Source organism: Melozone crissalis, unplaced genomic scaffold (assembly GCF_028551555.1).
Source record: "Melozone crissalis strain CALT ecotype California unplaced genomic scaffold, PUWL_Pcris_2 ptg000016l_1, whole genome shotgun sequence".
Classification (NCBI taxonomy): Eukaryota; Metazoa; Chordata; class Aves; order Passeriformes; family Passerellidae; genus Melozone; species Melozone crissalis.
In genome coordinates, this window is record NW_026535794.1 from 34127029 (window position 1) to 34152584 (window position 25556).

Consider the following 25556-nt stretch of genomic DNA (forward strand, 5'->3'; position numbering starts at 1 on the left):
GTCTCTGGTTGACACCACCCAGGAGAGGCCGCGCCGGGCATCCCTGCCCCTCATCGCTTGGCTAAGGACTCCCTCTCCTGGAAGAAGGGCAGAAGCGGCGCGGGACAGCGCGGAGGGGGAAGGGGACAGGGACGGCGGCGGCAGCGGGACCCGCCTCCGCCCGTCCCACGAAAATCTGCTGCCACCCAGCGCCGCGGCCGCGCAGCGCAGCGCAGCAGGGACCGCGCCGGGGCCGCCCCGCGCTCCGCACCGCGCCTCGGGAGCGGGGCAGGGCTCATGCCCTAAAAATACATGGTGGTGGTGGTGGTGGTGGGATTCGGAATTCTGTAATTAATAAAAAGCCATTTCGGTGGGCAGATTTATGGCGCTGCCATGTTAACAAGGGAGAAGGAGCGTTTCCAGCCCCGCTATTAACGCTTCACATTCTGTACACAATCCACCAGTACGCTTGACAAATTAAAGTAGTAAAAGATCTGAAGACTATAATCTATCATTTTAATGCTTCGCTGATAACACACAGAATCAATTCCAATGACTATCTCTTTAAAAAATTACAACAAAACTCGGTCCCGTTTGACGCCTATTAGAATTCAGTGTACCAGCAAGTACCACACATTAGCTGACACAGAGCACAACATCTTAGTTTACTGAAAGGATCCAAATTCCGAGTTCAGGCTGACGTTTCCTTTTAGCCCACGGTGTCCGCGGGGTCTGCCTGAAGCATAAACAGCACAAGCAGCTACACGGGGACCTGCACAGGCTCAGCAGCTCACAGGCTGGCCTGACCTGCCTCGCTGGCAGATTAAGGGTCTCACAAATCAACTGTCTGGGAGGACCCAAAAAAGTTGATCTTCCATGCTAATGGTAAAGTACATCTCCCAAAGAAGAGTATGTAAAATATTAACTCTGACTTGCCCAACCACTTCTGCACAAGTGGTAGTATTTTAGTGTACATTTTTATGTTTCAGGCAATGTTTTTGATTAGCCACAAAGTTCTGGCTTTGACACAAGAATGCAGGTAGCTGCTGCTAATTCACACAGGATGAAAATTAAGATCTCTGTTGCACAACCTGTGTCAGAATTCCACATACCAGCAAGGTATTTGACTCTGCAAAATTATCTGTAGGGTACCGGTAAAATATTTCACACTACCACAGAAAAAAATATTTATACTTGCAATTTATCTTGCATTGACTTAGCAAAAATTTTAGGGTTTAATATATTTTCGCAAATTTCCACAGAATTACCATGACAAGTCAGAATGGTACCACAGCAGTATTACCACACAGGTGCATTTATTACATCAGCAAAATAATCAAATCTTCATTGTGTGTCAACACATAAGTAATTAAAAATACAATACTAAATACATGAGAAAAATTAATCATTGGCTAAAGCATAACTTGAAAACATCTGGAAAGAGAATACTCTGAAGACCTGAAATATACATACATTTCCCTCAACTTTCTGATTCAACTGCACAAGATGTACAGTGAGCATTAAAAGATTAATGCATGCATGAATTGAGTAAGAGTTTACCCTCAAAGCTCTGCGTAATTTTTCTGAATCTGCAGAACAGGAAAAGATAGCAAAATTCCCTGAGAGAGCCCAAACCTACAGCTATACAGAGTGCTGCTGACATGTTTAAAAAAGAGCAACAGGCACTATATGGCTGCTTGTGTCCCATATGTTAATTACCATCTATTAATTTCCTAGCATTAAAATTCTATAAAAAGTGGCTAAGCAGACCATTTCCATAAAGTTATGATCAATTACAGTTTATAATGTTTAATGTTCACGAGGCAACGATCTGACTACATTCGCTGAAACCGCAAAACATGTACAGCAGAATCGTCTTCCAGAGGCTGGCTCTGTAAACTGCAGCTGCACACCACTCTTCACTTCAAGTGCAGATTTCTCCTGATTAGGGAGAGGGAAGTTGAAAGTTCATCATTAGCCAAAAAACCTCAAACATGCATGTCAAACCCTGTCCAAATATCCTTCCCCTTCCACAGTTTTCTACACAGACAGATATATACGTATTACTAAAGTAACGAAACTAAATATAAACAACATCAATTTTATTTTTTTAAAAATTTGGAAAAGGGAACACAGTTATTAAATATATAATCTTTTGTACTTTTATATTTCATATAAAACCCCAGGAAAAAAAAAGTACTTTAATTGAACCTTCAATATATTTTGCTATAATCTTTATGTTAACAGGACTCCTACAAAGGTTCCAGGAAAGACATACTTATGAAACAGAGAACAAGGGAACATATAAGCCATTACAGAAGATTGGATTAAAATGTACTTACCCAGGCCTCTCAAATATCATACATCTCCATTATGTAGGCTTTAGGCACCAAGCCAATGGTTCCCTTCATTTCTCCTACCCACCAGCCAAATCTATTGTACTCCTAATTGAAAACAATACGCAGTATTAACCTTTAGTCTGATATAAATGCAATAGAGTTTTGTATGCAACTCCTTATGTATGCTTTCCCTTATATATAGTTATAATCATTTCAACTGAAAATTAAAGCATTTTATCTTTTTGTTATAGGCATTCACATGCAGTTAGGCAAAGGCAGAAGGTAAATTTTAAAAAGGCCCGGCATACTCAAGAAAATTTCTTAATTATGGCCACGCTTCTCAAACACCTACTAAAAATAGCCGACCTCCTTATCCTCTGTTCATCAAAAATACAAAAATCTTGTCTTTGTAACTAAAATCTAATAGCATAACATTGACACATAACAATCAACAGGGATTATCTTAGTATCACAAGTTATACTCTAAGAAACCATCAACTTATTTTAAAAACTGCTTCACTCAAATGTGAAAGGAACACTATATATCTAATACATAATATCTTCCTATGGACAAAGTCTACTATTGCTTTAGGCTTGCAGGAAATTCTACAGCAGATCTCATATTCCTGACAGATGACTAATGTACTTCTGTTTCAAATATGTTTAGGCTTAGTGAGATAAATATGAAACAAAATGAATTATAATCATTTAAAGAAATAATGTCTTCCAAAAGCAGTACTAAGTAAGAGTATTGTGGTATTGTGGTATATAATTATTGTAAAAATAAAATAATGTAATACTGATATGTAATTATTGTATATTGTGTCATATAAGAGATATGAGGTATTTTAAGATCAATCCTAACAATGGTTCAATAAATTGGAACAGCTGGAATTGCACATACACATATATTGAATTACAAATGAAGCATTATTAAAACGGAGACCATACTCAAAACTGAATGATTAGCAAGATAGAAATTACTTTGGAACAAATATACAAAATACAAAATACACAGATATCTCTGATAAGCAGCATCTGCTTCCTGCTACACTGCTCTTCTGATGAGAAGAGGAAAAGGCTCTTTGAAGAATTTTGAATTACTGGTCCTACTGAGATGAAGCTACAATTTTGAACTGTAGGTAAAGTTTTTTGGTTATAAGTAGCCAAGTGGAGCTAAAGGGTTAATGGTGTTTCATTAGAGCCCGAGCTATAATGATTTTCTGCTGGCATATTTAGCCTGGTCAAGAGTTCTCTGGGGTCCTATGAGGTGCTTAGTGTACTCAGCTCTCTCTGTGCTTAACTATGATGGCCTGCTTTCATGTGGGCTTTTTTCTTTGCCTTTTTTTTTTTAATGCTTGCATGCAGGCACACACAGTTTTGTATTTTCTAATTGTGGAAGGGTGAACATTAGTCTTCAATTAAACATTTTCTCCCTTCACTTAACAATGAATCGATAATGTAAAAGATTCTATCCTACTATGCATTAAATACTGCAGTAAGTGTGATTTTAAAGGAAATCCACTTTAAAAACAGCAGGAAAACCTTCATTTATTATGTGAACGTCCAAATAAAAAAGCTGCAAAAATAATTCCACCTTCTTCCCTCTTCCACTGCAAAGCAGACTGCTGGGGATGGGTTTGGTCTTGAAAGTCCAGAGGTATCTGAACCTGATCTTCAGTACACACTGCTCTCCACAGAAGTTAATAACCTTTCCCATGAGGCTTCACATTACACCCCAAATCCTTAAAGGCGAAACAATACCCTGACACTGAGGTTTATAATCTTCCAGATCAGCCTGTTTAAAAATCTATACTTTATCTCACAATACACTGTTTAAATATACAAACTAGATTTCAAGACTGAAGTGGGAAACTGCTGAAAGGAGCAGCACTCACGTATACTACTGGAATCTCAGCAATAAATCTCTCCAAGAGAAAGCAACAAAAGATTTTAAGCTGCTACACGGAATTCGCACAGTGACTGACAAGAGTGATTAAGCAAGTTTTGCTAGACATCAGCCAAAAAAACAAACAATACATGAAATGAGGGAAGTGGCTAAGTTAAGCAGTCATTAAACTGCATATGACAAATGGCACAGAAAAAGCTTGTGGATTACATTATCCATTGAAAATGTTCCACTTAGCAACACTACATGGACTTAGAAACAATTGTTTTTAAAGAAACAATTCAGATAGCTCAAATTAAAATTAAAAGTATGCTGCTCTTTTGAAAACTTTCTGGGTTTTGCTACTTACTAATACACCACTTACTGCTCTGGCATGAAGCTAAGTGAGAAGATGAAATGAATGTTGATGTAACAGACTAGTAAACTAATTTAAGGATTCACTGCAACCATTATACCATACAGACAATATTGCAACACAGAAGCCTTTACTTTACATTACTATTCTTTGCATGGATCTCAAGAGCAACATGAATCCCAATTAAACTATCTGCAGTCTATAGAAGTCTGAACAAAAATACAATGCAGATACCTGGCTATCAAGAACATAAAATCTTAATATCTGCTTTTAGAATAATTAGATAGAACTCCCTTTTAAACTGATTGAAGAATAGACATTTCTCTTTAAAACTCCTAACCTCTCCTTCCTATCCTCAGTAACATGAAAAAGTGCTTAACTAGTGAGGCAGATAAACAGCCCCCCTAGTCCTTTCTTGAAGTCACACATAAAATCCAAATTGATGTATTGTTTCTATCAATGTTATAAATTATAAACTCCTTTGCAGCAATATAATTTCATTAATACACTGCTTTTGTGAGGTTCATATGTCTATCACTGCTGCTTAAGATGTGTAGAATAAAACTCTGAAACCCACATTTGTGGAAAATAAGGATTAATATACAGAAGGATATGAATACAGGTAGGGGTTTTGTATGAATAAAAAAGTTGGGAAACACTGTGCTTTTGCAAGCACCAGTTTCAGATCTCAGGTACCACTGGGTTTACCATCTGGTATCCCTCACTGCATTCAGCTCTTAATATCACTGCTAACTTAGGCAAGCGACTATACTTCAGAAGGACTGATAAAATAATGAAGAGTCCTTTAATCTACAGGAAACCATTGTAGTCAATTTATAAGAAATATTGCATCCCTTTGTAGGATGTGTAATTATTTTCTATTAATCATGTGCTATAAAGCTACATTATGTGGTTATTCTGTTATCACTAGAAAGAGGCCTGCAGTCAGCTCCTGACAATGTTAGGTAATTACTAACACAAAGCTTCTTTCTCCTTATGTAGAAACGCTATCAAGATCCAGAGGTGCTGTGATGCTCGCTGTATGAAAATAACTCTCCAAAGAAATTCAATAACTGCAAAATGAATTGCTCCAAGGCAAATAGAGGGATAGGGAGAGGGGGGCAGGGCCAGATCCAGCTGCCCTGCAATGAGGAGAATGCACAAGTGTGCGGCCTCGCTCTGCCATGTGACAGGGAGCACATTTGCCATAGCAGGCAATGCTAGCAGGGCCAGGGGGAGGAGGGGGCCACCACAACCCCCACCCTCCCTGGAAGACAAGCACCAGGGCAATGGAATATATTATGCCAAATAATATGAAACAACCACCTTAACAAATGACCCAATGCTTTCTAAGCTACTTCTGCATTTCCACTGTCATTGAATGGATTATTTTTTTCCCCAGCAGAAATTTATTAACCAACGTGAAGTAATTTCACAGGGCAGGAAGGAACAGGTTATGATTTAACATTTAACATGCTGGCAAAACACTCTGTACAGCATGTTAGATAGTGGGGGGTGAAAGTCCCACCAGGGTTTACAGGCTCCTTAAATGCTCTCAGCTGAACACACTGTGAGCAAATGCTTCTCCCTGTCCCCATCCCACTCATTTCACTGCACTGATGTCTAGGTATCCATGAGTTCATAAGACACTGATCATAAAACCTTTTGTACTTGGGGAAAAGCAATAGTTAGCAATACACTCCCTATTTTCTACAGATATCATTTAAATGCAAGATTTTAGTCCTCTGCAGAAGAGAATTTTGATATTTTGACATACAAAAAGAGAAAATTTTTATACTTGAGGATTTCCAAAGCCTTTAGAACAGTTCCTCTGCCTTTTTGAGATTCTCCAGATGCTTCACACCATATAAACTTCTACTGTCTTCAGCAAAAGTTGAGAACATCTAGTTCTTGTGCAATTAGTCTCTATTGTTGAATACATATGGTATGTTTTTTCATGTTTGTGGGGTGGGTTTTTATTTGTTTGGTTTTAAAAAAGAGTTGCTGAAAAATTATCATTGTGTTTCAATGCCTTGAAGAAAAAAATGGAGATGTATTTTAAAAAAACCACAACAAAAGTATATGAATTCAAGATTTTTCTCCTTCCTTCTTCTAGTGGCAGTGTGAGTAATACTAATTCATGGGCTGAACACCTGCACATTTTAAAACTGAAAAGCAAAGCATATCAATAGTCTTGTTTGGGGTTAAAATAAGTAGCATCTACTATCAAGCTAAGTATGTGTCAGAAGTAGGGATAAATTTTTTGCAAAGAACATTCTAGGGTGTCATTTTAGCAAGATAATATTTTAAAATGTCTCCAATTCATCCAGGAGATTCATACTAGCTAAAAAGTTTTAGAACTTCCTTTGGTGTAATTGTTGAATGATACACTATCAACTAGGGAGCAGTTTTGGCACAGAACAGCATTTTCTCTAAAAGCAGAGAATGACAAATGCCTTAAATAACTGAATGAGACTTCTTCACAGGTAGTAGAGTTGTTTTAAGACAGCAATAAAATGGTCATCTTTGAAAATATAAGCACTAAATTTATTGTATGGTTGCATTATTAGGTTTTATTTCCCACAATGACATGAGAGAAAATATACAGCAATTAAAGATTTCCAATATAAATCAAAGTAAGCAGACTGAGTTCTGAACCAAAACTGCTCCCAGAAAATACCCTGGAACAATAGGAAGGCCATTTTATTTTCCATTAGACGACACATTGCCAACTTTTCTTCTAATCTGATAGGTAAAGGCTTACATATTATCAGTATGCAAAGCAACAGAGCTGGAGTCACTTGGCATTAGTTCCAACCAAACTTCTGTTTAAAGGCTTTCACTATTGTCTTTAGACATATACTTATTGTTCTCCCACCCCCACCCAGAAAGATCAAAACTAAACAAGCCAGGAAACAGGCAATGTACAACTGAGTATTCATTTTAGTTCTGATTAGAAGCATCCTACTGAAGTGAATCTCCCAAAGCTCCCACCTTCCCCCCACTGGCTCCCTTTGCAGACCTCAGAGCACACACACCACATTTATTTCAGATGAAGCTAAAATGGAACATGCTCCAACCATGAATGTGTTCTCATTCCACAAAACCAGGCTAGACCACTTTGGACATCCAACAGCTTTGGAAAAGTGTGGTGTGGACAGCAGGGCTCAAGCACTGAGTGCTTCACTCTGCAAATCTGCTCCTAGCGCTCCCTATTTGCTAGAGGAGCCATAGGCAATGGAATAGGAATTATGGATCTCAATATGATGAGCCAGAAAACAACCTGAAAAAATAAAACACTCAGGATTTTAGTATGTCTTTCATATCTTTTAGAAAAGACTGAATAAATATATTTTATAAAGATTATACAGGTAGTGAACAAAATGTTTGCAGTGATTCTGAAACAGCTGCATGGTTAAGTTGCACCTTTATTTCATAAGCACTAACCTGAGCTGTGGACTTTCTTTGTCTTTTTACTAGGCAAAAAGTACAGATTGAGATGTGAGCATTTTAACATTTGTTGTATTGAAAGAACAAAAATCTGCCACACATGAAACCTACAACCACTGAATATATACATAGCATAATCTAAGCACCAAGTTAACACTCTACTTTCATGAAAAATTCTGGAGCAAAAGGTTGTCATAGATGAATCACAGATACCAGAGTGAGCAGCACTGGTGTGCAATGAAATAATAATAAGGAGAATTCCAGTTTAAGATATAATTTCTGATTTTGAAGTATTTGCTATTTTAATACAAATATAAATAAGAAATAAATTAGTTTCATGTTAAGAAATGACAGTAATTCTACTAAGCAGCTTCCCACTAACAGATTGAAGTAAATTTTCACTATTACTTGCATTTGGCTGATGAGACGATGGAACTTCATAACACAAAACATACTCCTAAAGCAAATGAACAAGTAATGGAAGGGTTGCACTTCCATAAATTGTGCATACAAAACTTAGGAAAAAAAATAGAACTACCTCTATCCACAGTTATCATTGTTTCTGGAAATTGATTTCTTGAGTAGAGCTATGGAAGATTTATAAAAATGATTGCTATACTATGGTCTGTTTTTCCATTTATCACATGGGCTTGAAAGGAAAGGCAAGCCCATAAATGAGCAGGAGTTAAAAGCAATCATCCTTTTAGAAAACAGGTCTACAAAGTATTGCATTTCTAACAGTCAATATTAACTAACAAATGCTATTAACAAATCTCTTTATCAGTACAACTATTTTTTCATTACAAAATGGAATAAGGGTATATAGCTCTCTGAAAGTTCACATCATTCATAGCATAAGTGATAAAAGCCACTTGAATATTCCAGAATATTATAAAATACTAGTAATAGTATATCTGTACAGCTACATTAATCAATTAATCTGAAATGTTAACTACATTTTTAAATAAACTTAACAAGCACTATTGTTATAGCTCTGTTAATTCTGCTCAGATTAAAAGCTCAACTTTTGAGGGAAACTTGATAGAAAAACTTAGAAAGAAGTTGTGAGGCTTTTGGGGTTTTTTTGTAAAAGCCCACAGGACTGCTGCCACACAAAAGCCACAACTGACATAAATATTTAGAAAATAGCTTAAATAGTTTTTGAATACACCTTTAAAACAAGAAAAGCATGCTTTTCCACAGTAACTGCACTAGTCGGGCATAGGTATCTCTGTTGCCAGAGAATGAGCTCATGCTCATTGCAGTAACACTGAGTTTTGATGCTCATTTAAAAGCAAATTCTGGGGATGTGTCTTTGCATAATACTTAGCTATTTTAGGAAGTAAACACTGCCAAAGTGAAACTATGCTCATTTGTCTGAAAGACATTTAGCTAGAAACTTACATGTAACATATTCCTCCTCTTGCTTTATTTAAATTGTATAAATGCCCAAATTTGCTAAACTGGTTCATAATTACTCTGTTATACTAATGACCTCATTTCATGGAAACAAATAGTGCTTTCCCCCTAATTTCTATACAGGTATGAGAAAAGCTGGTAAAAATATATTGCTTTGGCATAACTATTGCTGGGAGAGATGAATATCTATCTTATCACGTTCATCAGAGCAGGCCATACCATTTATATTTCACTGTAAAACAAAGAACTCTTACATGTTGCACAAATATTCTCGATATTTTGTTAATGCTTCACCCTTCCTACTATAACATGGCTATACCCATACTTACTTCCTTATCAGCAAAATGTGATTTTCAAGAGTAATGTTCCTGACTGACATATGATAGAAAGGCAATAAAGCCACAGCTAGGTTCAGCTGAAGCTGAATTTATGACACCATTTTGGATGCACACACATCGCCCCCCTGTCAGTACCTGCATCTCTCATTTTCAACCACTAGATGGTGTGAAAAAATAAAAAAATTGCCTAGGATTCCTGCCGACTGCCACAAAATCCAAGTATTAATGTAGTGGATTAGGAAATATTTTAGAAGAAAAGTCTTGACCCACTTTGGGATGGTTAGGCTCACTTTTCCTTTGGTTATATTTTCACTTACTGGACAAAGAGCTCAAAAATGATTAGACCTTGAAACTGAATCAAGTGGAGGGTTAAGATAGATAATTCTCTAGCACTTTCCCCTCCAAGGACCCTAAATTCCAAGCTGACAGTAGTGGCCAACACTCATTTTTCTGAAAAAGCTGTAACAATCTTTAAGTGGAACAGGGCTGAATTTTCTGGGCTGTGTTTTGGAGCAGAAATCATTCCCACAGAGAGAGTCTCTATATATCTGGAGCAGCAGCAATCTGCTTCAAGGACCGATTACGGATTAATCACGGCATGGCAACAGGACTGTTGATATACAGAGGACAGCTTAAGCTACTGTTTTTCTATTTTGGTCCATTTTTTAAATTAAATTTCTCACTCTTTTGGGGAAGGAGTAGCTAACAATTTTTTTCACCTACAAGCTGAAGATTAAGATTTTATAGTTGCCATAATGTACCCAAAGAGCACAACCCACAAAGAGGCCAAACTCATACAGTGGAATCCATTCACTCATGGGCTTTTGGGGGGAGCGAGAGGGGGAAGAAGTGGTTATTTTAAATTAGTCCAATTCTTCAGTGCTGAATAACTGCTTGAAAGTTTGCCCAATCCACAAGCTTGATTCAGCCTTTAGTAATGCAATTCAGTTATTAGTTTAAGTGACAATGAAATACCTCAAAAGACATACATGGTCAAATTAATATTAGTAATACATCTTCTATATTTTTATATAGGACTATCCTTATATCCATAAATCTTAAATTTATTTAAAACAGAAGCTGTTACATTTATTATCCAGAAATGTAGTTAAAGGCATCACAGAAGATTTAAAGCAATTGTGACAAAACTTAATTTGAAACTAGGACAAACAGATGCCTTTATCTTTCATGCACCTACTTGTGTATTTCAGTGACCTATGATATTTTTGTACTAATTACACTGAACAACAATTAGATGGACATATATTTTATAAAGTAGTTTTTTTCATTGAGAACTTTAAAAGTGGTTTGGTTTTTTTCTAATAGGGGGAGAAAATAGAAATTTCCTCTGATTAATTGTTCAGAAGTAGACTTCAATGGACCATGATATATATATATCTTAAAAGAGGTTTTGTTTGTGTTGGGGAGGTCAAGAGAAAATGTGAAAATCAACCAACATCAACACAAAACAAAACTTCATGCCTTTACTGTTTAGTGCTAATTCAGATGAGAGAAATTATATTTCTCATTTGCTTTGCAAACAGAAATGTAATAAAAAATGCCCAAATCTGTCAGAGCAAACAAATTTGGAATCTGAGCTCTCAGAACAATAACAATCTACATACAAAGATGAAAGCATAGTTCAAAAAAACAAACCATCTTCTGTAGCAAGATCCCAAAAAAGTCAGAATCAGCAGAGTCAGGAATATAAAACAGGAAACAAAAAACATAACATACAAGATAACTTAAAATTCTCCAAGGTTAACTTCTACAAGCAGAAAGTACATTGTCTCCTGTTAAGTCAGTTAACAAATGGTAGCCAAGATCTAACACGTAAATAAACATGCTTTAAAGTTAATTCCTGTTACATGGCTATGTTTTAATTGTGATTATAGTTCATTTGACAAAATAATTAATTGCAGTGACTATCTGATTGCAGACAAAGGATTTGAAAGGGAGTGCCAATTTCCCCCCACAGAACTGTGGGAATGTGCCCTTGTGCCATGGCTCTCTTTTTACAACCATGTAGCCCCAGTAGCGTCCCATACCTTGCTGATAATGTAGATAACATCACCACGTTTAAATGTCAACTCATCAGCTTCATCTCCTGTGCAGTCCCACAAACCTTGATAGAAATTGGCATAATCGGTATTTTCGCTATCTGCAAAGAAAACAGCACCTAATTATAAACCAACCAAGGCTGAGGATAACTAAAGTTACTCTTTAAACCTTCAAAGAGTACAAAGCAATTTATTAGCACACATTTCTTATTCCTCTTTTCAGAAACAGTTCCTTCCTGCCATGAAAGTAAGTGAAAAATAAGTTTAATGTGCAAGCCCTTCACTGGCAAGTTGTATCACTGAGAGACATGTAGCTACAGGTTTTCAAAGCATTTTTCAAAGCTGCAACTTAAAGCAGCTATTTTTCCTCTGCCAGTATATTTCTAGCAAGTCATATATGTATCCCAACTTGAAACTGATAAAACTGCTAGAATATAATTAATAACGATCAGTGAAAGGAAGCTAAAGTATTTTGTGATACACTCCCCCTCTCTCTCCTGTTCCAACAAAATTAAATAGCTTCTCTGAGAACCTCTGAGATAATCCTTGATTCTTCCTTCTGAAATATTGGAGAACTTGGAAACTGTTGCTGAAGCTGCATTTCAAAAATATTTGTGTCAGCTCCAGTTTAGGACATTAAGCCCTGGCTAAACGTGCAACTACACTACAGTCATAAACTCATCCTTCTAACAGCATAAGCACAATGGATGTGCTGTGTTCAAGCTGCCATACAGACCATTAACTGATTGATTATTTAGCACTCTTTGCTCTGTAATACGGCAATAACACAGTAATAAATGCTTTGTCATACATTTACAATACAGAGTACATCTATTGAAACACAGTGCTCACACACAGCTAAATACACTGGGTGCTTCTGTTGCACTGCAAACTATTTCCTGTTTTTAATTCCATGAGAATGGAGTGTGATGAGTTAATGCAAAAAGAATGTAAGCAATACCACTAAGATGACCGGTTACATTATGTATACACTAACCAGACAGAATGTATATGTACTAATAATTTACATCACTGCAAAGCTATCTTCTAATTCTGATAACATAAATATCACTGAACTGGCTGGATCAAGGCTGTCATCTTAGTTTTGTTATATGATCCTTGAACTGCAGGCTTGCTGGTTATTCCAACATACACCAGTTACATTTGCGTGTCATTAGCACTCTACACCATTATTTATAGTTTACAATTTAACCATGATTGGTTCATTTTATTACAAAAAAAAATCTTGCTAAAATATCAAGTATCAGGAGATAGAAAGCATCACACTATAAAAGAATAGTGGTATTCAACTTGTGTTCTTCTCTATTTTGGCAAATACTTAGATTTGAATTTTAATACTCCCTGTATGAGCGAGAAGCTTGTTTTCTCTTTCTCCATTTCAGCCTGTGTTCTGTGCTATCTTGTTTGGGTGGCAATACTGTCATAAGGCTAAATATTCACAACCTTCAATTCAAAGCTGCTATGCCAGTTATCCACCATTTAATTTTCCATAAACTGGTGATTAGGATCTATGACTTGCTGCATAGCACTAGGGGGCGTTCTGGCTGCCAGGGCCCAAAATCTTCTGTCCTCACCCCAAAAGCAACAACTGATACCCATATGAAAACTCACAATCATTCAAAAATAAGAGATTTAGTTATTTTAAAATGCACAGACATTTTAACATGAAGGCATAATCAGTTTGAAATGTTGCACTTCCAAATTTTGGCCCTTACTATTTTTCACCTCATTATTCACCAATTTAGCATTAGGCAATTATAAACAGTAACACAGGCTAGCACAAAATTAATTTGTGATAAATATTAAATAGGAATCTCTCCTTGGTCATTTCTTACTATACAGATCACAGTTCCCAACTCTATGTCATAAACAATAATGTAAGTCCACATGAGAAAAAAAAATAAAAGAACTATTTTGGTATATCCCACCTCTCAAATCTTTCATCAGTTGGCTTATTGATTTTGTTTAAAACACATTACTCAGGACTTTTACTTTTTCAGAACATCACTGAAAGAAATCATGACTTTCCACACTGACCTTTACCACTTTGAGCTCTGCTCTTACCTTTATGTGCCTGAAGTAACTCCTGTTAACACTTAAGTGAGTTGCAACAGAAGGGACCCAAAAGTGGGTGAGACATGTCTCTCCTTTTATGTTCATCATGAGCATTTAATTAAGTTTTAAAGTGGAAAGCAACTCAATTAATAATGTGAACACACTGGAAAGATGCATTTTAAAATAAGCTTATTGCAACATGGAAGACTCTGACCAAAGACTGACCATGGCTCTGTGCCCTCATCTGTGAATTCAGCATAAGATAGAGTTATTTTAATCAGAAAGCCACATTTTTCAGAAAAATATATACAGTATACCAGGAGCACAGAAACAAAAAACATGGAAAAAAAGTGGCAGTGTAAGTTTGTGTACAAATATTCTGGTCTTTCAAGAAGTGTTAATTTCAAATCTGAAATCCCTTCTCATGTCTATCAGCACAAGTTTCTCCAAATTCTATAAGGGTAACTACCTATACATGAAAGACAATTGTAAATGTAACTTCAGACTTTATACACCTAAAGTGAAAAGGGCTTCATAAAACGATTCATAATGCTTACAAACACAGGTGTAGAATGAAGAAAAAAAAATAAGCTGCAAAAACCTCTGCAAAACACAAGCCCACTCATTCTTACTTGGGTCCCTTTCGGTTTGAGAACACCTTGACAAATTTTCTTTTATTGCTTCTGAAGAATGGTATAAAACAAAACCAGGAGGTCTGAGTAAAGGAATTTGGTATTTATATGGCAGTGAAATAATGTGAAGCTTCTTAAACACATGTAGTACCTGAAAACAGATGGATTTAGCATCAAGAACTTACATGTCCATTACAGTTCAAATTCAAAAGGTATTGATTTGCTGGTGTTACTCGTTACAATTACACTCTATTCTCAAACACTTCAAAATGTTGCATGCCTTAAAAATACTATGATGACATAATTGCTAAACTGAAGTGTGTTACATTTTGAAGATATGGTCACTTGGCCAGAAATACAAATAAGACATGATAAAAAAACCATTAAGCGTGTAGCTGAGGGCAGAAAGCAGTTTGGTTTTATCTACTCACTGCTTTGAAGACTGCCAATCCCAAGAAATGGGTGAGGAGGATTTTGAATAGGTTGTTTCTCCAGAAAATATTTCTTATATTCCAGGACAGCTATCTGGATGTATTACTACCCAATAGTTATCAATACTCTTCCAAAAAGAATTCTTCATGGTTTACTCCACCCATCTCTGCTTTTCTAGTGATGGTAGTAGGAACAATGGATATTTTTGTTCAATAAACAGATGGAAACACTTCAGAGTTATTTTGACAGATCAAAAGACAATGGCTGCCAGCCTCTCTGACAGTAGTCTCGGACTGGCATCTGACAATACCTGCTTGACGAAAGAAAGGTGAACAGTTCAGGTAAAAGAACCCTGAAAAATATATCACTCAAGCATGCATCTCAAATATTAGACTATTTAAAACTTAGGAATGCCCATGAATTGCTGAAGGGGAAAAATTATAATAATATTCTAACAACCATAGTAGACAGAAAAGAAGAACCAAACCACAACTTGAAAAACAAATTAATAATACATATTTCATAGGGGCTTAAGCATGCTACCCCACTGCAGCCTAAGGCAATCTGCAGGTTAATTTCTGCCCCCTACATTGTGACAATTTTTTGCAATTTCCATTTCTGAGTAAACCTGACAGAACACTAAACAGACCAAAACAAAATCAAAGTTACAACCTAAATACGAAAATGCACTACATAAAACATTAGGATAAATGTGATTGTGCCTGATTTGTTTCAGTCGTCCATTTTAACACTGATGACATGTAAGTTAGCAAACCCTACCATGGTAGTGATTTAGAGCCAGGAGTTTTATTATTTGCTTGCACATTCCTTGTGGAATGAAGGAATACATGTGAATGTTTTCCATGCACAACTGTGGTCCACTGCCTAGTATATTAAACAGCTTGCCATTCTGACTCATGTTCCTCAACTCCTGGTAAGATTTTTCAAAAGTTAATAGTGTCAGATTTGAAGATTATTTAACAACATTTGAAAAATACAAACTGTAGCCCCTTTGGGTAATTATGTGCTCAATATTTACTATCGTGAAGGCTTAAAGATGGAGGTACAGCTGAAGTTCCAAATTAATGCTATCAGAATGAGTGTCTTACACAAGTGATCAAGACTCTCAGTTTTGAGTGTCACTTACCAAACAAGACAAGCTCTGTTAAAGAATCCAGTTATTTGTTCATTCTGATGATGCCCTAAACTTCAAAAAATGCCTGTTACTTGCCCCTTTATCCCACAGTTACAAAATAAGGGCAAAACAACAGTAGGGTATTTATTTAGACTCAAACTCTAATACATCCCAAGATATTTGGTTTAATCTTTCTCACTTCCATTCTTCTGTTCCTTAAAATCAAACCCAAAAATCAACATATTTACACTGATAAAGCAAAAAGCAAAAAAAAAAAAAAAAAAACAACATTCACTGAAATAGGGATTGTAGAAATGATAATGGGTAGAAAGTTATAACAAAAAAGACCCAGCAAGCCACATTATATAATTGAAATTCTTCAGTGCTTTGGTATTTTTAAATTATTAGGTTCCTAGCAGTTAATGCAAAGCTATCCAGCAGCAAGAGTCAGCACCAAGAAGAACAGAATAAAAAGAACTCGAGTCTGTAAGTTAATTGAAGTAGAAATATGTTATGGCAAGAAAAGAGTAGGAAAAAAAAGAAAATTTTTTTGTACTAATCAGCTTGAGCTCAAGCTGAGCTTGAGCAGACCATTTGCAGACTATTTTCTCTGAGTTCAGGTTTAGTAAAGCAAGGCAATAAATTAAACTTAAGAATGTATGCACTGTTTGTGTAGAAAATCATAAAATATTCTCAAGTCAAGTCAGGTATTTATGATGCGATGCCTATCAGAAATACTCATGTCAACTCAGCCCTAAAAGTCAAACAAATGTCCAGTGTTAAATAGTGAACTATGTAAGATCAGATCACAAAACTATTGCTTGAAATGAACCTGACATCTGGGGGGAACTGCTATGGTATTTTCAATGACATTACACAAATACTAATAAGACTGATAAGGCTGTCCTCATAGCAATTAAATTTTTTCCAAAATACAGATGCTAAGGTTTTGGTTTTTTAAAAGTATGACCAATTAGAACTTCAGGAAGGTACATTAGTGGAAAAAAAAAAATGCTGTTGGCAACTTTATAATTGGATTGACCCCATGCTCCATTATGACAACACACTCTTATAATTACAGTAATGTCTAAATGAGTACTAAATATTAAGGCTGTAATGAGTCATGTTGTTTTACACATGTTTTTAGCAGAGCACAATGCTAACAGCATCTGATGGCTCGGCTCTTGTTTCCTTTCCAAGAAAAGCAACCCAAAACTCCTCACAGCAACCTGTTCCTGCTTTCCTGTATGGGTCAGGAAATCAGGCCTCTGTTTCCTCTCCACATGTTGCAACAGGAAGAGCACTGCAGAGCTACTTCCTAAAGGAACTCTTCTTGCCCACCCCTTCCTTGACAGGCCTGAAAGAATTATGTGTATTATGTGCAATGGGGGAAGGAGAGCCAGACTGCATGTCAGTGCAGGTCACAGTTACAATGCAGCAGATCTCACAAAGGTGTAAGGTCTGATAAGAAGCGAGTCTTCTCTACTTGCTGTGTCAAATCACCAACAGTTTATCTAAAGGTCTGTGCCCTTGAAGCACAAAAATATATTGTTTTCAAGCATAACTGGAAATACCTTTCTATCAAGAAAAGTTGCCTGGCTATGTGACTTTACATGGTGCATGCAGTTATTTTTCCAGTCCCAGAGATAATTAGCACAAGGGCGCTTTGCCAAGCTAAAGCTGAGAGAATATCCTTCACAGCCTTTCTGGGCATTTGTGTCCTTTTCCAATTTTTATGCTGCTGTCACTGGACTCTGGCATTTCTTACCTGATTCATTTGCTTTCTCTGGTAATCATATGCAATGAAGATATGCATGGCCAACATTTAAACAGGCTGCAGATCAATTAGTGGTCTTAAGTTTATCTGATTTTTATCAAAGAAGACAGAGCTTTGGGTCGATTGTCAGAGCCTGTGTCAAGTTGACCTTTTCAGAGACGTCTACATTGCCAGTCCCTTGGGCAACTTGTTGTCCCCTGTTAGTCTCTGAATGGCAGAAGTCTGTTCTGCTCAAGCACAAAGTATACACAGATGTCTATATTACATTCTTATAGGTTTGACAGCAACTGCATGTTGTATCTATAAACTGTCCTTTAGCAGTGACACTTCCTCAATGATGATAAGCTAATTTATGCAACTAAATCTCCTTTGTGCAGAAATGAAAGCTAATTGAGTCATTACAAAGTAATTCAGGAAGGAATACCTTGTATAAATTGGCTTACTTTATAAATCCTTCTCAAGTGGTTTTCATGCATCCTAAGTGGTACTTAAGCAGTTTTGCTGCCATCACATACCCGGTAAAAAAAGACAGCTTTACAGAGCTATAAAAACATTATTTTAAAACAGCAAATGGAAGAGAGAAGAAAATAAAGGTAAAAAGAAAGTGTATACACAAAATAAAGAAGAAAGGTTTTAATTACCTGAAACAGTGGTAACTTCCTCCTGGCTCTCATTGCTTGGCACTTCAGCTTTTGAAGAAAGACGTTCTTCTGCAAAACACATAACTGCAAATGAAATTCTGAAGGGCCACCTCAGCTGACAGGAATTACAGCCCACATCAGCCTGAAAAACACACTCTGTATTTCCAGACTGTAAGCCTTGTTTACTATTTTGCACTTATACAGAAGTTGGAACATTGTTATTTCTGGGGTTTCCGCCATCCATCCAAACACTCCAAGAGCTTTCTTTTAAAATCTCAGTTGTGAACATCTGTTTCCCTTTTCACTCTGGTCTGAATGCAGTCATATAGAGCTGCAGTTCTGCTGATTTTTAGTCATTCCGAAGCAATTAGAATTAGGGTCCTCTTTTGCTGCATAGATTTCTTGCCAGAAAAAGATAAAGAAAAGGAAACCAAGGTGTGAAAAAGTCTCCCCAGCCCAAGCGATAACTCAGTTGTAGAGAGCAGTATGCAACAAAGGCAAATGAAATCTTACCTTCCACACTGTCCTACAGACACAGTAGCTCAACACCTGCATGATGGGAACACAGCCACTACAGATACCATGCCCTTCACTATTCCTGCCCATTGTGCCTGACCATGTTTTAAGCAAGCCAGACTCTATCAAATGACTTAGGTCAACTTTAGGAGAGAAGAAAAGAGAAAACCTGGCAGTGATCAGCTCTAAAGCATGTTTTCTGGCTAGCAGGCTTGGAACAGTCTGAAATCCCCACAGGCAACTTCGAAAGATGTGCTCCATCCTCCCTGTCTGGCACAGACATTGAACTCTCTCAAGTCCAGACCCTCACTTGAGTAAATCCACACTCTACTCAGTACAGGGACATCAGATCTGCCCCTTGTATTTCCCAATTCTGTTGATGATGTAAAAAAAGGGAACAAACTCTTAGCTGAATCCTGTCTTTAGGTTCATAAGGAAGTAGAAACAAATTTATCTTGGCATTTACAATATATCAAAACTGACAAGGCTGCTGTACTGAATGAGGAAATTGTATATTGATAAACCCACTTCTCAAACATGAATTGGACTTTTAATACATTTAAATTCTCTGACTTGGCTACTCATCACATCATATACAGATAGTCAAGCTTCTTTTAAAGATATACATTTCAGCAACTAGTTTTGATATTTTACTAATGACAGACAACAGATGAATCACTCACAGTGTTTAAAATGTTGCTCATTGTGAAACTCTTATGTAATTGCCCATTCACTTTGACAAAGAGTGGATTTTATATCAAAAGTTCAAAGGATTTTTTAACCTTGTAAAATTCTAATCTATCCACAAGACTGCTCCTGCAAACATTAAAGCAGATGTTTAAAGCACAAGAGTAGACCTGTTGGAATAAGTATGCATAATTGCTGCTAACCTCTATACACAGTCCTACAAATATTACAATTACAACATAAGATTCACTCTACAAAGAGCTTTGAAATTCTGCCCTACTAAGCCAGTAAGATTTTTTGTTCTTGAATCTTGACTAGTTAAAAATCTGGTAGAGATTAATATAAGCTATTTTTTAAGCCAAGGTGGGGTGGAAAAAGAACAAGAAAAAAAATCCTAGCAAGAAACAAGAAAAAAAATCTGAAGCTGTAGTACACACAAAACACTCTAAACTATGTACTGCATTCAAATGTTCAAATGTATTCCCCTACTTGGCATTAACATTTGTCACACATTTCCAAGTATGCTCATCTGTTTATTTTAAGAACTCACAATTGGAGCATAAATGGCAAAAGTTCATCTCTATGTGCTCTCCAGAGCACTAGGAGGCACTGTCATTCTGTGGGTTCCCTACCATGGTTACACCCCTCACAGGGAGCAGTTCCCCAGTATCAGTCACATTTTCTAGAATTTCTCCCTTTTCCCAGCAAAAAACACCTTCATCCAACATACACGCTATCATATTATTCTTTCATTAAACAGATGTTAATATTCCCTGTTACTGAATGTTAGGACCTAAAGCACTTGCTGTGTTGAATGTCCTATGGATTTTAACTCTATCTCTAGTCATGGTCATCAGACCAGTTTAAACTGAGGACTGACTCCAGTAGAGGGTATCTCAACTAAAGTAATGCAGCAGCAAAGGTTTGAAGAGACTTTTTTGTAAGGGACTGCTGAATACATGTAAACTGCATTGTGATTTCACAGAAAATATTTAGAATATATGTATTCTTCTGAAATATTTATTTCCTAGAAACAAGAGTTGACCAGATCCACATCTGAAGATACGAAAATTTCTGAATCAAAGCTCTTTGAATTCCAAAAGGTGTCCAGGTCAAGCAAAAAACTCACCATATTTGCATATTGATTTGGAGCTCAACCATCCTCACTCATCCCACCTTGCTTTACACTACAGAGTTGTCACAGAGAGGACAAAGTTTCAGGTACAATTAGATTGGAAAAGGCACTCCAGAAGCATGGTGGACATGGTCCAGCTGCTAATGGGCATTCAGTCCATGGTATCAGGCTGAAGCAACTGCATAGGAAGCCTCATCTGAAACATGCACAACAAATATCAGGTCCTTGGCACAAACCTCTGCTTTATGAATCTGTTGCAAATGGTTCACACTGTTTGCTAATGCAATTATGTTCAGAGTGGAGCAGTTGTAGTAGGCTTGGCTTAGGGTAGTAAAAGAGAACCTGTGGTTCTTAACTCATGTTTTCTGATAGTACGGGCTGAAGCAGTAACTGCGTGCAGACGGTGTCCTTTAAACACAGCAACCTCGATTACCTCAGGAATTACAGCTGCAGTCTGATGCAACATGCATAACTTTGTGTTGCAACATGGCACAGAGTCAAAAGATTAAAAATCAAATTTAAAAACACAGTAGAAATACTTCTGGTTTTTTAAGATATTGTGCATAAGGAGTCATGCATACCTTCAAAATAATCTGTTCCAGTTTTTATATCTTCTTCACACCATCACTATCACTGCAGAGAGAAAATACTCTTTTCCACCTTCTCACTATGTCAAAATGAGACTAATCTACACTGACCAAACCAATGAACCCTTCCAGAGCTGTAGATCCTAAGAACTCCTGAGATACAGATTATGTTCCATACTATGCTGATACTTAGAGACCTTAATGGCAAACAACCTACAAAATTCTTGTGACAATGCAACAAGGAACTAAAATATATTTGTTAAAGGTTTTCTTCAGTTAGTACATCGAAGTTGTTAAAAATAATTTACTTATTTAATTTGCAGTTTGAAGAAAAACCAGAAAAATAATCACCTAATCACATATGATTCTACCATCTACAAAATTTTAAAAGTGAACAATGAACCCTACATTTGCTGAGGGTTTTTTTTATATAAATCCACATAAGGGAGGAAGGAAAAAAGACTGAACTACTTAAGTATAAAATGGTAAGTTTGGCTTGAACAGTGCATTCCTCCAATGGAATGTGGTATCTCCATGATAAACATGCATAAATTTAGCAGTTTCCTCTACTAACATGTTACCTAACCATCTTTTTACATTAGATTCTAATGTAATGCCATTATTATTTGGTATTCTATTGCCTTATAGTTTCTGACACATTCTCATTACACAATACTAGTTTACACCTTGAATAATCCCAGTTTGTGAGTTAATGTATTCTATTCAATGCTTTGATTACAGTAAACAAAACCAGCTCAGCTATGCAGCAAAATCTACCAAACCACACAGATGGTTCTAAGCTTTTCATTGTGTGGTTTCCATAGCAATCATATTGCAAATCTGGAAGCTTCTTGCAAATAAGCAGCTTGTATTTACATGCCTCTCGGCTGCAGCACGGAACACAACAACAAGTGAAGTTATTATTCCTATCACATATTGTTAGCAACATGACTGGAAGATGTTTTGATCAGTTCAGATAAAAAGTACTGCAGTGAACTAATTTTTCATCTATTTCATAATGATACAAGCAATCAGACACTTATAATGCACATTCATGTCTCTTCATTTGAAATCTCACTGTAGTGTCAGAAGGTTATAAGCACACAAACTAGTCTTGTAAGATAGACGCCCCACAAAAAATTTTTATTATAAAATAAAAAATTTTAAAAATTACACAGTGTCTTTACTATTGTACTTGGCAGGGAGAACAGATGCATGCAAAAAAACCAGGTGTGTACATGAACTCTGCTGACACTGAGTATCACAGGTCTACACTGTTCTGCCCAAGAGGAAGTAAAAAAAATAATGGCATGTTAACACCGAGACACTCCACGCTGCTTTTTTGCTGCCAAATAATGACTCCACACAAATGCAAACAAGAAATGTGTAACCCAAATAAATGCTTACCATGGGAAAGAGTCAAAATCTTTTCTGTCCAGAATTTACAGTTTTATGAATTGATCCACCCCTCATAACAGATGGATTATTACCCTAATAAGAAACATAAATCAACCCAGCTACATTTTTTTTTAATTAGCAAGAACTGGCTTTTCTAAAAACAAGAGTATTTGTTGAGAAACATTTAATATTTCCAGAAAAGCAGCAATAAATCCACAAAATTTAAGAAGAAGATTGTTTATATAGTTTGGCCAAACTGACATCTTCTGCTAGCATTTGTGGTGAGGTCTGGTGACCATCTGGGTCAAAGGAATAAGTATTAATGCCCTGTTTTACGCAGGGCCAGCAAATTGCCCTACCTGAGGTCAGTGCTCCCCAGCCATGGGGATGGAGTTCTCTGCAGCATTCTCACCTGTACAGGCCTGTACACTTCACCCAAAGTTTTAGAGTGTTTTAGCCAAAGCAGCTTCATAGAAAATCTAGTAGGCTTATTTGCCTTGGTTTGTGTATTTATAATGGCAGGGATTTTCATTTCTAGTATCTTTCAGACTCCAGATCCACCCATTATATATGAGAGAGATCTATCTGTACAAAGAGACCTTCAAATGCAATTAGCAAACTCCAACTTCGATAATCCTCCAGTATTCCCAAAGATCTGTCCCTTTCCCCCAGCTCCTCTGGGACATGGCAGTTTACTGGAAGATTTACACAAAGCTCCTTGACATTTCACCTCACCATTAGCAGCCTGGCATACTCCGTAAATAACAAAGCAGTTTGGAAAAGGCTGCTGAAGGTGCTATTGTCTAGCCATAGTGTGAGTTCTTGGGGGCAGCAGAGACAGGGAGACAGACTCTTGTTTTATTAAAGCTCCACCTGACTGTACAACAGTGCATGGTTTGAGAAGGAAAATGCCTCCAGGACAGTGAGAGAAGTGGGAAACAAGTTGGCTGCTGGAGAAGAGATAATAAATGTGAGAATTTCTTACCATGACAGAAAAGAGGACATTTTATTGCTACTTCTATGGGTCAGCTAGTTGCCACCCAACAGTTCAAACAAAAAAAATTTTATTCCTATTTGGCAAACTTGAGTGTAAAAAAAAGCAATTCCACAACACAAGCAGAATGATAGAAACAGGTCACCCAAACACAGGCTAAACACTGAGATTGCAGACAAGATGACATCAACATATGTCAGCAGAAGCAGAAGTTGCATCTGACTAAATGGTCATCATTGTGTTCAGAAATATGATGGGAAACAGGCATTACAGAATTGTATTCCAAAAGAATACAAAAAGAGATCTCTGGGTTATGAACAATATAAAAATACATCTTAAAGAAAAATAATTTGCATACTGAGATGCTTCAGTTTTAGTTGACAACAACCCATGCCGATTCCTAACCCAAATTTCTCCCAACACATGCGATCCAAGTCTGACTCCAAGATGGAGGCAAAAGGTTTCACTCAAATATACCACCATCTAAACAGGATGGGACCTCCAACTAACACTTCTGTACAAGTTTTAACCAGCTCTTTGAAAACAACCATTATCTAAAGTAAGGTTAAATATACACACTACTCTTCCCAACCAGTAGACAGTAAAAGAAGTCTGCTATTAATATTAATAATGTCCTGACTTCTCAATGGCCTTGAATAAGTAGCACTGGCTTTACAAAGTGAAAAAGCTAGAATAACAAAATAACTTTGGGAGAGATGGGATCTGTGGAAATTGTTCAGTCTAACACCCTGCTCTAACTCAGAAAGTTAGATCAGGTTTCTAGGAAACAACATTTGGCCTCTTTTGGTACTGCACACTAAACTGTTCAGCAGCAGTTTAAAAGGGCCTGTGCATTTTAATAGCTCACGTATGACACAGCTGAAGCTAATGACTTTCTAGAACAGGATTAGCTCAAATTACTCAGTTTTGTCCAGATCTTGCCAAGTCTCCAGATGTGAGGCTTCCTGTACTCCTTGAGAAATCCTGTACTTTTTTTTCCCTCAGTTGCACTCCTTTTATCTTTAAAAGGTGCTACTGTGCACCACTCTTACTCCCAGTTGTCCAAGCAATAACTAAACCAGCCAGCTCAGCTACAAGTGAAGCACTGCCTCCTGTTGAGAAGACCTTGAGAAAGTTACCTCATCATCCTCACAGAAAAGGTTAGTAGATTTTGTTGTAAATTAACTCAGGATCACTATTGCAAGAGAAGGAGAAGTCACATGGGAGTAGTGGAATGTCACTTAGACATTTTCAGGAGAAAAAAACCCTCTCAAAACAACCTTTCTGTGGCACCACCCAGTGAATCTTAGCACATGTAGTGGTCTGGCTTTACCAAACCAAAAAGCAGACACAACATCCCTTCCCTAAGAAAAGTATTTTGGAGTTACAGCATTTGTTAAACTAAAGAGTAAAGTAAAAAAAAAAATTCCCAGTCCCACTAAGGACAACTAGCAAACACACTTTATGGCTGTGATTCTCTAGTGTTGAACAGAGTAACATTTGAATCATATAACTGTTGCTATGAAGAATAATAACAGAGAGAACTAACAGAAAGAAATGAGTGCATTTGGAGAACTGTTTGAGAGAAAAAAAGTATCTCTTTCTAAATACATCTGTGAAAAAGACACCACATTTTTCCTATATTACAACACACATAGGAATTCACATGAACTATAGTAGCACAATGGATTTTTTAA

At 36.8% G+C, this 25556-nt stretch overlaps 1 protein-coding gene across 1 annotated transcript in view; it reads right to left on the minus strand.

Moving 5' to 3' along the window:
- Nucleotides 1–478: 478 nt before the first annotated feature.
- The window catches only part of SKAP2 (src kinase associated phosphoprotein 2), a 119431-nt gene continuing 94353 nt past the window's right edge, over nt 479–25556 (minus strand). The window contains exons 10-13 of the mRNA XM_054273541.1: nt 18543–18611; nt 11838–11950; nt 2322–2423; nt 479–1920 (exon numbers count right to left, since the gene is read on the minus strand). Of these exons, the coding sequence (XP_054129516.1) occupies nt 2331–2423; nt 11838–11950; nt 18543–18611 (275 nt within the window). The 3' untranslated portion in view covers nt 479–1920; nt 2322–2330. The remainder of the gene's footprint in view (nt 1921–2321; nt 2424–11837; nt 11951–18542; nt 18612–25556) is intronic.